At 40.7% G+C, this 17825-nt stretch overlaps 1 protein-coding gene across 2 annotated transcripts in view; it reads right to left on the bottom strand.

Moving 5' to 3' along the window:
- The window catches only part of UNC5C (unc-5 netrin receptor C), a 388634-nt gene that overhangs the window by 152816 nt on the left and 217993 nt on the right, over positions 1-17825 (bottom strand). For both annotated transcript variants that reach the window (XM_044302504.1, XM_044302505.1), the window contains exon 3: positions 2243-2464. In XM_044302504.1, coding sequence (XP_044158439.1) covers positions 2243-2464 — 222 coding nt within the window. The remainder of the gene's footprint in view (positions 1-2242; positions 2465-17825) is intronic.

The following is a 17825-nucleotide window of genomic DNA, read 5'->3' as shown; positions in this document are numbered from 1 at the left end:
CATCAATAGTGTTGAGCGCAAATATTCGAATTACAAAGATTTATTGTGAATATCGCAACTATTCGCAAATATTTCGAATATAGCGATATATATTCCTTTTTCGAATATGTCTTTTTTTCACTCGTAAATTCGGCAAGGCAATGATCGCATAATATGCGAATATTACGCGATCAATACAGGCGTGGGTCAAAAATTTATATATAGCGCTATATTCAATATAGTGCTATATATTCGTTTTTAAGAATATTTGTCTTTTTTTTTTTATCTGAAGTTATGATTCCTCCCTGCTTAGGTTGCTTGTGGGCCAATGAATGGGAAGCACACAGTGCAAGCGCGGCCACAGTTCCATTCACTTCTATGGTACTAACGGAAATAGCTGAGCCGGACCTCAACAGTTTTTGGTGTTCCCATAGGAATAGAGGGCGGCAGTGCATGCGGGGTGTGCCCTCCAACACTTTGCGGGCTCTGTTCTAAGTTCTATAGGGACCTGTACCTATCAGACATTGTGGGCATATCCTATCAATATGCCCCCAATGTTTAATATGGAAATACCCCTTTAAATCTAACACTTCTGTAGCACCTGTTTACTGGAGTAAGATTGCAACAATTTTTGTATTAAACCCCAAAAATTGCAAAACTCTATTTTCTAACTTTGTGAGGCTAGAATTCCAGCATTCAAGGTTTGATAAATTCTTTCAAACCATTCTATACATTTACCAGCTTATAGCAAAATAGCAATGCACATTTTTAATATAATATATCCAAACACATTTGACCTCTATGTGAAATACTTTTTGTGCTTGGTAACATAGTATTGCTCCTTAGTGTGAATTACATAGTATAATTTAATCATCCAATTTATATAATTGCCCAGGGATTATAGTATTTACAATTATGGGATTTCCTTTTCAAGTATTTCATTTGCGATCATTTATATGCACTCCTTCATACTGAAACACTGGGATATAAAATACAACCATAAAGTACCCTCCAACGTTTAATAGGATTCGGCTTCTTTTTATATATGAATCATATAGTTATAATTTAGAATACTGTAGATCCTGCACTAAACTGTCACTAAGAGCAGATCCACAAATGGCATGACCTGTATGTGTTAGTATAACGCAGTTCTGTGTGTATATGTGGAATTATGTACCTGAAACCTGAATCTACTTATTTAGATCAAGCTTAGCAAACCATACATTTGTAAGTGTGACTAGTGTACCCTATATAGAAAATGAAAACACTTTATCAGAAGCATTCACTAAACAGCAAACAATGGCTGGTGACTCTGTGAAGAGGAAACTTGGCATGATTGTCCCTGTCAGCAGCTTGGGATCCTGAACAGTATTACTTCAAAGGGCAATAAAATAGAAATAACTGTAGCAGGAGATGATACCAGGACATGGACCTTTAAGCAAGGAGAGCTAGGCAGGACCATAGAAGTGCATCAACCCAGCATCGGGACCGGTATTATCTGCTGTTCCTTTGTGCAAGAAGGGACAGGTTAGGCTCTGCCAAGCCCTACAAAATTATCTCTATTGGGCTACTGATCTTTATAACAGACTCCATGAGAGTGGTATGAGGGCCTGATGTCCTGTAGTAGGACCTCTCACAGCCTAACACTGTGCAACCCAATTGACATTCACAAAAAAACACCAGAGTTCTCTATTCTGCTTTTGGCGCCCCCTGTTCTCTTCACAGATGAGAGCAGGTTAACACTGAGCATATGTGACAGACATAAAAGTCTGGAGGCACCATGGTGTGCATTATGCTGCCTGTAGGCGAAAAGAAGTGGAGACCTCGAGCTTCCATACAGTGACAGCCTTTATTCTATTCTTTATAGTACAGTAAAAACCGACAGAGTATTCACATCTATGCGTTTCGGATCGATTATTCCTGATCCTTCCTCATGACACCATGCTGCCTGTAACATCGTTAAGCATGGCTGGTTTGGCATTGGTCAGTCATGGTCTAAGGAGGCATATCCTTGGAAGGTCACACAAACCTCCACAAATTAACCAAAAGTACCCTGACTGCTCTTAGGTCCTAGAATAAAATGCTCAGAGCAATTGTCAGAACATACACTGGTAGAGTGGGACCTGGGTTCCTCCTGGTGCAGGTCAATTCCCAGCCTATTTTATAGCAGAATAAAAAGTAGCATTTTAGGCTGTCTTACATTCACGTTACCTAAATGCGGAAACTATCCATTAATATATCAGGAAAATGACGTCACAAGTACCTGAGGTTTCATCCACTCTTTCATCTACAACATGGTCCTTCTGATGAACCCATTCACTGTTGCACTTGAAGTAGATTTGCGTGGCTGGACTCGCCTTGCAGTACAAGTTTACTGGTTTATTTTTCACAATGTAAGCTTCTTCCGGTTCAATGAGAAAATGAGGCAATGGTTCCGGTGGATCTGATGGGAACGTCTCTGGTAGTTCATGAAAGAAGTCATCATCTGTAGGAAAATAAATATATTGTATCATTACTTTATGTATGAATACATGAAGCTTTTCTCCTTTAGATCTCACATGTTTATGTGAAAATAATGGAAAAAAGCAAAATCCCATTACATTGGTAGCCCTCGGCTTTCAGACACTGGCAAAGACTGTTGCTTAGCATTGTAGAATCAAAATACAGTATTTTGCTAAAGTTTTAGGCTGGTGTTGAAAAAATGCTGCAAAGTAAGAATGCTTTCAAAAATAAAAGTGTTAATAGTTTAAATTTAAATGTATTCTGCAGCAGGACAACAACCTCAAACATACAGTCAATGTCATTAAGAACTATCTTCAGTGTAAAGAAGAACAAGGAGTCCTTGTAGTGATGATAAGGCTCCAACAGAGCCTTGATCTCAACATCATTGAGTCTCTCTGGGATTACATGAAGAGACAGAAGGATTTGAGCAAGCCTACATCCACAGAAGATCTATGGTTAGCTATCCACGATTTCTTGAACAGCCTCCCTACCAAGTTCCTTCAGAAACTGTGTGCAAGTGTACCTAGAGGAATTGATGCGATTTTGAAGGCAAAAGGTGGTCAGACCAAATATTGATTCAGATTTATTTTTTGTTATATACATATATACTTAGCTATCCATGATTGTGTATGCCTTATAAGTGACAAATGTGTAGGTTTAGCCTCTAGAATGTATAGTTAAGGTGCATTTACACCCGGTGTCCGGGCAGGAAATCATTGGATTGGAACCTTCTAGATAAATGCCTGTTTGTCAATGGAAAAGAGGGCTGCATTTACACACTGCAACCACCTCCACTGTATGGGGACCAGCGATGGCTACTGCAATCGCTTGCCTTAATACAGATTCGATGTTTCGGGGATGCAGGTCCTTGTTTACACAGCTGATCTGCTGCCCAGAAATGATGTAGGTGTCCACGTAAACAATTAGTACACCCGATCAGTGGCACCTTTACATGGGCCGATTATTGAAAACGAGCATTCATACTAACATTTGGTCACGATAATTGACTGGACAATTGCCCCTGTGTAAACTCGCATTAGACAACACATATCAGCCTAATGTGCTAAATGACTTTTCACTTTGGAATGAGCTCTTAGAGTCTGTTCACATTCACTTCAGACCTATGCTCTGTGTCTGCAGCTAGTATGTTAGCCATAGGCTGAAATTGGACAGGAATATACAATAATTGTCATTCAGACATTCACCAGACTTGTATGTGACAACATGATTTTGTTTTTGTGGTGTAAAATCACTTAGAAGGCTATCATATTCCATAAAAAATAGATACCAAAAATATATTGCATGGTATACTTTTTTTTGTTTACAGTGGAAGCCTATAGTCCACGTATTCCACTATATGCCCATACACTAGTATACACCACAGCTTTCTGTCGGATGCATACATTGGATTGGAAACTCCTCCTGACTCCATCCTTCTGATGGAATCCTCTTAACAGATGTGAATAGAGCCTTATTTTAATATTGTCACCTATGTCGGGACATTTACTCTTTGTATTACGTACACGTTGGATTCCTGTCATGTTCAAATGTTTTCCTTTAAAACTGTTAGAAAAAATGATTCAATCAAGCAGTCTTGAAAGGTAAAAGGCTTAGTAAATCATTAGAAGTAATGGGATACTTCTCTGGGGAGAGTGAGAATATATTACTAATAATTACATTTATGGATTTTCTTTTCTGACCTGGCTGCATCCACCACTTAGTAGGTAACACATTCCCAGATGCAAAACTGGCAATAGATATGTCATAATATAATCTATATTCATTTTGCACTGCCTTTCATCTAATTATCGTATTTCTCTCATTTGTGAAAGATATTAATAGTTAGAATTTAATTAGACTGACGACTGGCCAGTATTAATATTATCTATCCAACTGTAGCCATACACTTGGACACCATAAGTGGTCGAGCCTAACCAGTACAAAATAAAAATAGGGCCCACCACTGCGAGACACCAGCTACTGCAGTTTATTATGCCTTTGTCCATAGGCAATGTTGGTTCCTAGCATACAAGGCTCGGTTTAATCAATTTACCAGATCTTCCAGTGTTATTTATGTGGCTGAAAACCATGAAATCAAAACACAATTTAAGGGAAACAGTCAAAGAGCTTGGAGGAAGAACTTAAAGCTCAATGTGCATTTAGTACAAGTATGATATGCTGCCCTGGAGAGCCAGAAAAACAGAGAAAAGCTATTGCATACAGGCTTGGGCTGGCCCACAGAAGTACAGGTGAATCCCTCTGAGCAAGATGGGCCCCTAGTCTCCCACCTCCTGCACAAGTGGCACGTAACACAGTAGACTTACACACTACATACATATATTCAATATACAGCACCTCAACCAGCCTATGTTCATATAAAAAACTTGATAGATTATTAAATAAACTCCCCAGTTTATTATTATAGACACGATCAGAGCTGAGATGTCTTCTAGGTATAGAGGAAAGCTAGCCAGTATCCTCTTTCCCCTAGGACCTACCTTCTCAAAGTTGCTGCCGGGACCCCCATTTAATCATCTGGTAGCATCTTGCTGCTGTGTGAGCACGTAATATTTAAATTTATCCGTACAGTGGGCCCCCAAAATACATTTTACTGGTGGCCCCTACACACCCCAGTCTGACACTGACTTCATATTTGGCTGCCAGTCCATTGTAGAGTGCAAGGCCACACAAAAATAAACATTTCCCTATGACTTGTCACCTTTCATCTCTTTGTATTAGTTGCGTCTACTTCCATGGGCTGGGACTAGGGTTTGGTGGACAAGGTGGTGTACAAGTAAGTCTTACTGAAATAGTATCTTTCCCACTAAGTGCTAACAATTCCCACTGTACTCATTTCCACAGCTCATGGACTGTCTCTGTAACCTTCTTTACTATTCACTGCAACTTTTCCACTGCTTCTGCTAAGGCATACAATTTGCCCAACTACATATTTATTATGTGCCCTCATGTTGGTGGTGGCCCTAGCCATTTACCTGTATGTGATTCTGAATTTATGATGGCATGCATATATCACAGTGATTTGAAACTTGTTACCATATCCCATGAAAGCAATTTCCACACTTGGGGAACCCTTATTGCCAATCCAGAAGTTTGGTGTTGGGGCAGGTAAAGCATTCTACATTTCTTGTCCAGGACTATAATTTGGTTTAGATTAGTGATGATCGAGCATGCTCGAGTCTCCTCCCCGCATGTTTGTTACTGGCCACTCAATGTAATGCAGTAGCCATGTTTGTTACTGGCATACTGGTTAATAGCAAATATCTGCGACATTCAGTGTACTAGACGGTGTCCACTGTGGACAGTTACATTACTTGCGCTACATCTCCTGTATAACATTTGTGCATCCGAAATATCATTGACATTCAGTCAATTTTTTTCGCTACTGGTGGCAGCGACATTACCTACGCTACATCTCCTGTATAACGTTTGCGCATCATAATTATCAGTGATAGTCTCTGTCATTTTTTATTAGCCGCTGGTGACAGCGACTTTACCTGCACTACATCTCCTGTATAACGTTTGCGCATCATAAATATCAGTGTCATTCAGTCAAATTTTTGTCGCTGCTGGTGGTAGCAACATTACCTACGCTACATCTCCTGTATAACGTTTGCATATCCTAAATATCAGTGACAGTTTAATTTATTTGCGCATACACTTACAAAATCTGTGCTACTGTACATGTGACATACTTGCAAGCATATATACCATTTAATATGCAGAAGGCGAGCAGTAAGAGACGGGGAAGAGTGGCCGTGCTGCTGATGGTGCACACAGAGGCCGTGGCCCTGGGCGCGGTGAAACTGTATCTGCTGCCAGAGCACAAGACACACACTCATCCACGATACCTAGATTTATGTCTCAGTTTGCAGGGCGGAGCAGGATACCACTCTCGAAGTCACACCAGTGCGACCAGGTGGTCGGTTGGATTGCAGCAGATAATGCTTCCAGTCAGTTAAACACCACCCTGTCTTTCACAAAGTCCAGTCTCAGTAGCCAAGAGTCTGGTCAACAGAATCCTCATCCTGATACTACTTCCTCCCACCACGGAGAGTCTTGGCAAACAAGTGATCCCACATTCGGATATTCCGAGGAGCTCTTTTCATCGCCATTCTTTGATTTGGGCCTATTGCCAAGCCAGCTTAAAGGGAACCTGTCACCAGTTTTATGATGTCCTAACTAAGGGCAACATAAATAAGTGACTGATTCTCTAAGCAAAATGCTGGGTCACTTTGGGTCAATCTGCCAACATCTTGTATTGAAAAGCTCCAGCTGATAATGATTCATGAGTCATGAATATTTATGGGCTCCTGACTCTCCCTGCCTACCTGCTGCTGATTGACAGTTATTTTCCATATGAATCAGCAGCAGGTGGGCAGGGGAGTGGCTATAGCTGTTAATTAAATAAACACTGGACTCAATGACATCACGCTGGACTCAAATCAGCGCATTAGCATGCGGCATGTGGCATCTTTGTGTGTATATTATGAGGTAACCAACTTGGTGGCGGCTTTGGAACTTGGCAAGCTTACATGCATACCATGCCTAGTCCACATGTTCAACTTAGCGGTTCAGCAGTTTCTCTAAACCTACTCTAATTTGCCTTATCTACTGGTAAAGGTGCGCCGCATGTGTGCCCATTTACGAAAGTCATCTACAGCTGGCAACATGATGAGTGGGCATGGATGTCTGACCTCTGTGAGGTTTTACGCAACTTTTAGGAATCAACACAGATGGTGAGCATTTTGGCCAACACCGATTGCTGGTTGTTCACCCTTCTCGACCCCCGCTACAAAGAGAATTTCTCATCTCTCATTCCTGTGGTGGAGAGGATTAGCAAAATGGTGCAATACCAGAAGGTCCTTGTGGAAAAATTGCTCCAAAAATTTCTAGCTGAAAACGCTGGCAGCAGAGTACGTAGTTCCTTGAGCAACCGAGGAGGGTAGACGAGGGGAACACACAGAAGTTCCAACAGAGGCAAGGCAACACTCTGTAAGGCCTGGGACAGTTTCATGGCACCCCCCCAGCAACCTCACACTAACGCGTGGCCTAGAGTCACAAGGAGAGAAAAGTTTTGGAAGAGGGTGAAGGAGTACGTAGCAGACCATGTCAGCGTCGTCAATGATCCCTCTATGCCTTACAACTATTGGGTGTCCAAGTTGGACACGTGGCACGAACTGGCTCTCTATGCCTTGGAGGTGCTGGCCTGCCCTGCCACCAGCATTTTGTCTGAGCGGTTATTTAGTGCTGCTGGGGGCATAATAACTGATAAGCGCATCCGACTGTCAACTGAAAATACTGACAGGTTGACTCTTATCAAAATGAATAAGGCCTGTATTCCCATGCACCCCTTCCACCACAAAAAAGAGTATATGGTTCAATATTCCTTTTCTCATCCTCCTACTCCATCATATCAACATGCTTATTAGGCTGCCCTCGCTCCTAATGTTTTAGAGGGTCAGCTTAGCAGCAGGCCCTCAACCATAATTTTTTCGATGGTCAGCTCAGCAGCAGGCCCACAACCATAATTTTTTCGATAGTCAGCTCAGCAGCAGGCACTCACCCCTAATGCTTTAGAGAGTCAGATCAGCAGCAGGCACTAGCCACTAATGTTTTAGAGAGTCAGTTAAGCAGCAGACCTTAACCCCTAATGTTTTAGATGATCAGCTCAGCAGCAGGCCCTCGCCCCTAATGTTTTAGACGGTCAGCTCAGCACCAGACCCTCACCCCTAATGTTTTAGAGGGTCAGCTCAGCACCAGACCCTCACCCCTAATTTTTTAGATGGTCAGATCAGCAACAGGCCCTTGCCCCTAATGTTTTAGAGGGTCAACAGCAGGCCCTTGCTCCTAATGTTTTTGTGGGTCACCAGCAGGCCATCAATCATAATTTTTCACAGGTGTGTATGATGCCCTCCTTTATGTGCAATAAAAGGTGTATTGGAGTGCCGGTTCCTTCAAATTTTTGGCAGCCCTTTCACTTAGTGCATAGGCTTTAAGAGTGTAGAAGACCCACTACCTGAATAGTTGTACTGCAATGTGAATGAGGCCCTTCTTTATGTGATATACAGGTTGTATCAGAATGCCTCTTTCTTGTAATTTTTGACAGCACTTGCACTTTATATACAAGTAAATATAAAGGAAAGAATATTTCCTAACAATTTTTCCGCTAAAATTTATTTTATCTTCGGTTTTGTGCGTATTATTGTCAGTCTGTAAAAGTGGCGTACTACTCGGACATCGTTCCCAGCAGCAACCTGGGAGTCCAAGATGCATCCAGAGATCCTCCCCATGCTGTTCCCAAACTATTTCAGTGGTGTTTCCATCAATCTCTGACCTCTTCAGAGCAGGGGGTGCCTGGTTTAATGCTCTGGTTCTCCCATTGACTTCCATTGTGCTTGGGTGCTCGGTAGAGCACCTGAGCATCCCGAAGTGTTCTACTAAAGCACCCGAGCACTTTGGTGCTCGATCAACACTAGTTTAGATATATCTTTGCAAGGCTTCTTTGAACAAGCTAAAATCAGTTTGCATTTCCTATTGTAAAAATGACAGGTTTTGTCGTTGCTGTGTTTTGGTAAACCCCTGACTATAGCTGAGAAACTGAATGGGAAACTCTGCGAAAGCAGATGTCTCTGATTTGTCCTTTCTTTGGCCATCTACTGTATGTAATTGGTTGATTGTAGTGTTAAAGCAAATAGTATCACTTCAAAAGCAGAAATTGTGTTATAATGAAGCTAATCCATAAATGTGAAGACAAGATTTAGATCTGCTTCAGCTATTTCAGCTTTGAAGAAAAATCAATGGTCATACAGCAAATACTAACCTACTGTAACTGGACTGTATACAACCGTAATATAATAAATCCAGCCATGGACAATACATGTACCGTTATAATCCTTCCAATCCATCGTGGGACATATATAAAACATATTTATATCCCTGCCTTACATAAAAGTTATTCTCAGGCTTTCCTTTATAATAATTCACTGTTACCTTTCCTATCATTCCAAATATACCCCAAAATAAATATACCCTATCTTCTCTTTTAAATGACAAGAGTGACTGTCAGTTTTGAAGTGTAAAATAAAGTGTCCATTAAACATGCATCAAGTGTAAAGGAAATTTACTCAAAATGGATTTTAGCGAGCGATGGTTCAGCTTCAGCTTGAAGCAAACCTAATTTTATATGCTTTCCCTGCTTGCTTATCACTCTGTAAGATTAAGATGCATTGCACATTGTGCAGTTTGGTTACTGGGAGGTACATGTACACTTTGGATCACATTCAGGAGTGCAGGCAATCTGAGCATTACCTTGCAAAATTAATATTAGCAGGTTGGCGGTGCTGTTAGAGCAACCAATCACCTTTGATTGCTGAGCTTAATGACTTCCAAGTCAATGTTGTACGAGGTCTGAGGGTAGAATCACTATGTGGAAAGCATTATACCGAAGAGAATTTTCCTTTTAACAATTATCAATATCCATAATGGTTGAGAAATAACTTGAATACGAACATGACGATGTAAAGATGTCATGATCCTTTTGAGGCTTGTCAAAACAGCCACAGCTCATTTTCTTGGAGATCTAACCATTGAAAGGGCAACAAAGAACTATAAATCTATACAATTATAGTGCATTATATATGGAGTGATGGCAAACACTTTCACGTGTCCTACAATTGCAGTTTTTAGCTATAATACCCATTAGAACCTGTTAAGACCACATAAGTTTGTCCTATGTGGCAGGGACTTGTACCTCTGAAGGAGCCTTGCAATGTATCTCGCCAGGCTCGGACTGGCCCACAGGGGAACAGCTGAATCGCATGGTGTGCTCCTGAGTAAGGTGAGCCCCTAGTCATCCAATCCCCTGCACAAGTGGCACACTAGACTAAATAAGATTGTCAGGCTAAGATGCTATATAGTACATTGTTTATGTCCATATGATAGACTGTATAGTGTGGGCAGATACAGTATGCATGTAGCTTTACAATGGGCCCCCAGAGTGAATTTTACTGGTTGGCCCTCAGCACTCCAGTCCGACACTATATCTCACTATATATTGTCAAAATGATGATGCTCACTCACACACAGCAAGGGTTTCCCAGGAATGTCTCTGCCAGATTATAACTCTTCCTTGGCCTGCCCGGTCGCCAGATTTATTGCCAATCTTGCACTTATGGCACCAGCTGGGATTCCGGCTTCAGCAACAGGGTACTTACTATATGCAAACTATATGTCTCCATGCCCAACTGTATCTCATCTTGTATCCAAGCAGGAAGTGGCCCAGCAGGGCACTAGAGCCTCCTTTCAAAAACTTTCATTGAATTCCCAAATCTCTTCTTAGTGCACTATTTTTTGTTAGTGCGTGTACATACAGTAAGATATAATGTCAATAGGATACCATTTAAAAGAAACACTAATAGTGTATGCTATCCAATACCTTTTTACCTTTTTTGTAGTATATCAAATCAATGTAGACTTGTCCAACAGTGACCAACATCATCTTAAAGGAATGCTACGGACGTGCTTAGTGAGTAAGTTAGGAGCATCTCTCAGCATACAAGCTAAGCTTATTAGCATGATCTGAACAGAGCCTTATTGTTAACAGGAAGGTGTAAATTGCTTTTGATAACCTAGTGGCGTATGTTAAGAGCTTTACACTGCTTTAAACATGTAAGCCCCTTTGCACTGCTCAATTGAGCAGACCATTGTTGAGGCAATCACCTGCTTGTCACTGAAGGAGACCTCCACATAATGCCATTGCTTGTCCCCGGCAAATGAAGATTTAGGGAATGAACTTACTACCCGATGAATGAGCATTTTACTTGTGCATCGGGTAATCAGGAGCACCTTTACACTGGCATTCCGGCAATTTTTTTTTAGCAATGATCTTCCCAATGCTTGAGCAGTATGTAGGGGCCTTCAGAAATCTGTCAGATTTACTATAAAGGCTACATTCAGACAACCATAAGTGTTTTGTGATCCACAAATTGTGCATCCCCAAAACATGGATACTGGCCGTGCGTTACTGCATTTTGCGGAAAGGACAGGGTCAGCCGTATATATAGAAATGCCTATTCTTGTCTATTCTTAATTACAGACAAGAAGAGGACATGCTCTATATTTTTGCTCTATATTTTTTGAGGGGCCGTGGAACGGAAGAACATGAAATGAATGGGTTTGCGCCCGTTCCGCAAAATTTGCTGATCGGATGTGGAACCAGAAATACGGCCATCTAAATGCACCCTAAAGGGGTTGGCTGGTTGACAAAATCATTTTGAAGCAATTTAACATAAAAGAGGGGATTTCTCTGTAGAGCCAGAGCAGAGAGGGAAGGTAGAAGGTACAGTATCTCTTGCCCTGGAGACTCTGGTGTGTTTATTTAGTCTGCATCGGCTTTGGTTTTGAGTTACTATGTACTGCTTCATTTGTATTTCAGTGGCACTGCAGGGTCATTAGCCCCTTAAGGATCAGACAAATTTTTTAATTTTTACTTAGATTTTTCCCTTTTGCCTTCGTAGAGCCACAACTTTTTAAATTTTCCATTCACATAATCACATCAGGGCTTGGATTTTTTGTGGGGGGAGTGACAAGTTGCATTTTTTTATGGCACGGTATGATTATGGCTATACCAGATTTATGTAGTCTTTGTCATGTTTTACTATTTTTTCAAACATAAAAATCTCCGAAATTTATTTTCGAAATGTTTTTGCACTGCCATGTTCTGCCACCCATTACTTTTTTATATTTCTGCATACAGAGCTACGAGAGTTTTTTTTTTTTTTTGGGTGGGGTGAGCTGTAGTTCTTACCGGTACAATTTTGGGGAACATATTAATTTTTTCCCTCTATTTTATAACAAAAAAAGATTTGGGGGGAAGGTGAAAACCAAAAAATGGTGAATTGTGTACAATGATTTTTTTTTCTTTTACTGTAATTTGTTTTTCCCCTTAAGGGAGTAATATTCTGATTTACCTTTACTATTCTTACACACCTTTACTGTAATTCTATGTGTAATGAGTTCAAGGTTTTTATATCATTGTTGTTTTTTGCTCGGTATCACAGACCCCGATTTTGTTCTAATAAGACAACATGTATTATGAGGTCAAATGTCACCACAGAATTTTCTTGCTTTAGCTGGAAGTGTCTCAAGTTCTATATGTCCTCTCGAACTGTGGCAATAAGCGGATTTATTTGACGCATCCATATAGCAGCTCCATTAGCAGCCATAACACATGACGCTGGGTCAGAGAACTGTCAATTCTCCAAGGAGAAGAGCTTCCATTTCACTGCAGTCTTTGATACTTTCCCTCTCCATGACACGTTAACCCTGAAGCTGTTCTGACCACCTTACATCTTAATATCTAATTAAAGTAGGACATGGAATGGGAGCAAACTGGAGTCTGTTCAATATAGGGTACCCCCGAGCCAGTAATAAAGCTTTCATCATACATTACAAATGCAGCAATTCATTTACGGTGTCAGCGTCCACCCTATTCTATATGAAGACATAAATATCGACTTGGCTTTTGATTAACCCAAGCTACAAAATAAAGTATCTCCCTTTGAAAACCAGAAATGAACGTTTGTACTGGGAAAGTAACTGAATGTCTGCAGTGTTCTCCCACGGTCTGTCCGGGATATACTGATGTTGTTTTATTCCCCCTGTACAGTAGACAGCTTGTGTATTAATGCGCGTCCACAACTTTTGCAGTTCAATGCAGCATCCGACAGCTATAGGGTTAATTGGCGACATGGTGTGCCCGGCAAAAGGTATATTATATTAATGAGAAAAAAACTGAAACAATTTTATATTTGTGTATGCAATAAGTTTTATATGGTAAATACAAATTTAGCAGAGATGAGGCTGTCAATACATGCAGCCAAGGCATGATGAATGATATGTGCAAAGAGGATTCTTGTCATTCAGTAGCTAAATGGGGAGTCCACATGGGCTGGAGTCCACCTCTCCAAGGTTCCCGCTGATCACAATGCAAAAAAACAACAGTTTAATGATAAATTCAGTCATGTGACGTGCTAACTATTTTAGTAGTACTGCGGAAGATCCTGGGCCATGGTGAAAAATCCGTAACAGGTCCTCCACCCACCATGTGTTTTGTTTAATATTGAATGAAACTGGTGTCTTCTTATGTGGCAGAGGTTTTTGGGGCCCCCTATAAGCTCATGGCCTGGTAGTAACTGCTACCCCTGCACCTTCTATAGCTACACCCTTGATTGTGAGTAGCACCCATTTTTTATATTGAATTTCCCATTTCATTTTATGTATTCAATTCTGTGGTTTCAAGTCCCTTTTGATGTAGTAATGAAATATACAGTTTTGTTCATGCAGCTCCATAATTACTGTTTATGAAACTGATCCGGCAACCTACAGACTGGATATTAGTAAGAAGAGTGTGACAGATAGAAAGGAGTAGGACTGCTGGATCTGACTACACAGAGTTTGCTGTCTATAGCCATGGAGACATATCTAGCACTCTCACACCCCTCCAATCTATCCTCAACTCTGCTGCCCGACCTCTCACCCTATTACTCCTCTGCCTCTCCCAATCCCTTCACTGGCTCCCCATAGCCCAGTGAATTCAGTTCAAAATACTAACAAATACATATAAGGCCGTCCACAACCTGTCCCCTTCCTACATCTCTGAGCTACTTTCCCGATACATCCCCACACGCACTCTCCGATCCTCACAAGACCTCCTTCTCTCCTCTCCTCTTATCGCCTCTTCCCACAATCGCCTCCAAGATTTCTCCCGTGCATCACCCCACTCTCTGGAACTCGCTACCCCAACATATCAGACTCTCGCCTACAGTGGAATCCTTCAAAAGAAACGAAAAACACACCTCTTCAGACAAGCCTACAGCCAGTGACCCTGCTGCCTCTATACCACCATGACCAGCATTACCCTCTCCTACTGTGCCCTTCTCCCATACAATGTAGATTGTAAGCCCTCACGGGCAGGGCCCTCTCTCCTTCTGTACCAGTCTGTAACTCATCTTCTTCATGCTTAGTGGAATTGTCTGTATTATGTATGTGCACCCCTTATCATATGTACAGCGCTATGGAATGAATGGTGCTTTAATAATAAATAATAATAATATGTCTGCATAGAGGCTGTGGACACAAAATGATAGGACATTTAAAATTGTCCATTCTGACATTTAAAATTGTCCAAAATAGTTTCAAAGCTATAAATAATATTTTTAAACTATAAAAAAATATAGATTTAAAGAGTACTTGTCAACAGATCAACCCTATTAAACCATCCAAACTACCTGGCTTCTTTATGTAAATGACCGGCACTGAGCGGTAGGGCCTAGCCTACCTCAGCATCTCAGCTTTACAGTGCTGGCCATACCCCTTGGTGCACTATGGCCTGCATTTGCATACTGCATACAGTATGAAAGTCCTTTTTTTAAGGGAAAGCAGCAACCTGTTTTCGCAAGACTGATATAATTTTAATCAGCAGGATCGACCTTACCAGGCAGTATGACTAGGTATAAATAGAGTTGACACTGCTGGTACCAGCTCTTTAAATAAATAGGCTACCTATTTAGCAAAAGAAAGTTAGAATTCTATTCTATGAGATGTTTTTATGACCTATTCACTCCATAATGCTACATTTTTATTCTTAGCACAGAACCATTTCATTAAACATAGTCATTATCTGAAACTTTTGAAGTTTCTTCAAGTTACAGTAAAACAAAAATTCAGTTGTCTATGCGTAATTTACCCCAAAGAACATTAAATTGTGTCAGAGGTCCATTAGCAAAATTTTGGAGAAAAATAATGATATCCACCAGCCAAGCTTGGCATGAAAACAAAAAAAGCCTTCATAAAATGATAACTATCTCACTACAAAAACCTTGAAGCTAGCTATCAGAAATATGATCCGTAACCCAGAATGGGAAATTCTCAGCTGAAGCTTTATCTTCCAGACTACTGTTTATACAGCCATGGAGGGGTTTTCAGTAAGATAATACATAGCACTACAGGAGTTCTGTGGCTTCCATGATGAAAGAACTTATATGTGGGGACAAAAGGACACTCTGTTACAACAAGACATAGCTGTGATTTCACTGACAGTGCTTCAAGGATTGTTTATGCAAAGGAGATACTAGAGGTCAAGGAAGAAGGACACAGTGCATACCAAAAAAGACACTGTGCAATGCCAAAGTATAGAAATGAAAAAATATAAATAATCTGCTTACAGTAGGAACACATTTAACTTTCCATTTTAAAATACTGCATACTTGAAGGTATCTCAGAGCATAAATTATTTGGAAGGTTATTTAAGATACAATTTCCTGTTCTCTTTCCCCGATGCCCAAATAATGACCACCTTTTAATATGTATGTCATTTTTAGAACATTTTTGTAAAATATATTTATTATTAAATGTAATGTCTAAACAGCATGCTGAGCAGCTATAGCTCCCTCTAGTGGTGAGAGCAGTAGAGAAGACTTTTACCATTTAACTATATGTCTATGGTGCTCTGTAGCAGAAGCAACAAGAGTTGTTGAACTCAGCCAGTTGGTATTGCTCTTCTCATCAGCTGATATTATCTACAGCTATGTTTAAGCTGGCCATAACAATTTGAAAAAAAAAAGCTATCCAAATTTCCCTGGACATTTCATTCTTAAAATAAGTTGAATGCACAGAAGAAAACCACATACATAAGATAAGTTTTCTTCAATAATATGGCCAGGGACATCCGCACCTTTGTATATCATATCGTGCAGAATGTTTTTATCTTCGTTTTTTTCTGTGGAATAAGTTGAATGCACACCCTTAGAGAGGTTGTCTGGTTCTAGAAAAACATTGCAGCTTAATCCTATTCACTTCAATGGAGCTGAGCTTCAATACCAGAAACAACCCATGGACAAGTGTAGGGCTGTTTTAGAATGAAAGCAGTCATTTTTTTCTAATCCTGGACAACCACTTTAATAATATAGCAAAACATACTTATTTTGCCACCTGTGGTTTATTAAAACCCTAAAAGTAAGCAAACATCTTGCTTACTGAAACATGGGGAAATTTTACTCTTCTCCCAAATGGAATCTGAAGAAATTCAGATTCTCTGATAAATGCCCTTTAGGGTCCATTTACACATTCGCAGAATGGGTTCGCAATTTGAGGAACGGGTGCGGACCTATTCATTCTCTTTGGGGCATGAATGCATGCGGACAGCACACAGTGTGCTGTCCGCATTTCCGGACCACGTTCCCGATCTTCCGGTCCGGAAAAAAATAGAACAAGTCCTATTCTTGTCCGCAATTGCGGACAGGAATAGGCAGCTCTATGAGGGTGCCGGCCGGGTGTATTACAGATCATCAGATAAATGAGAAAAATGTGGATACCTAATAAAATTGTTGGGAAAGAATGCTTCCTTCTCAACAATTGTCTGCTCGTAGGCAGAGTGTAAATGCACCCTATAGAAAGAAACTGAATTCCACATTATTTAGAAGTATTTAGGACCATTTTACATGGGTAAAAGATCAGAGCAATTATCAGAGATGAACATTCATATGAATGCTCGTTACCAATAAATGCCCTGTGTAAACATGGCAGTGCATAAAATCGCTTGCCTTCAGCAGATTGTCCTATGGAAACAGGGATATGCTGCAAGCAAACAATGAATCTATTTGGGAAGTAATGATCACCATAGGGATTGTCCCCATTTAGAAATGATTTAGGCTCACAATCAGACATTTGTTAGGAGCGGTCAGTTAGTTTTTGATAATTGCCTGTCCATCAACCCATGTAAAAGGACTTTTACACTGCTATAGGGTTCATGTACAAAACAAAAGTAACTGGCTAATATGCAACTTAAACACTAGGAGTCAGGGCCCTGCTCCCAAGAGCTTACAATCTATGAGGAATTGGGGGTGACACACAAGGTAGTTGTTTGTGATAAGTAGGATTTGAGCCATTATTGAACTGACAGGAGTGGTGCCGGCCGACCTGCTTCGGGTTTTGGACTACTGAGGATCTAGTTTAGGCCAGAGGAGTTGGTGGGGGGAGGTTTAGTCGGGGAATAGTCAGTTTAGGTAGCTTGATAAGCCTGCCTGAAAAGATGTGTTTTTAAGGCACGTTTGAAGGTGGAGAAGTTGTGAATTGACCTAGTATTCCGGGGCAGAGTATTCCAGAGAGTAGGTGCAGCTCGAGAAAAGTCTTGGAGATGGGAGTGAGAGGTGTGAAATATGGAGGTTATTAATCTTTGGTCGCTAACAGAATGGAGAGCACGAGTAGGGTGGTAGATGGAGATAAGGGAGGAGATGCATGGGTGCAGCACTGTGGAGAGCTTTGTG

The sequence above is a fragment of the Bufo gargarizans genome, chromosome 1, assembly GCF_014858855.1.
Source record: "Bufo gargarizans isolate SCDJY-AF-19 chromosome 1, ASM1485885v1, whole genome shotgun sequence".
Classification (NCBI taxonomy): domain Eukaryota; kingdom Metazoa; phylum Chordata; class Amphibia; order Anura; family Bufonidae; genus Bufo; species Bufo gargarizans.
This window is presented reverse-complemented; position numbering and strand designations above follow the sequence as displayed.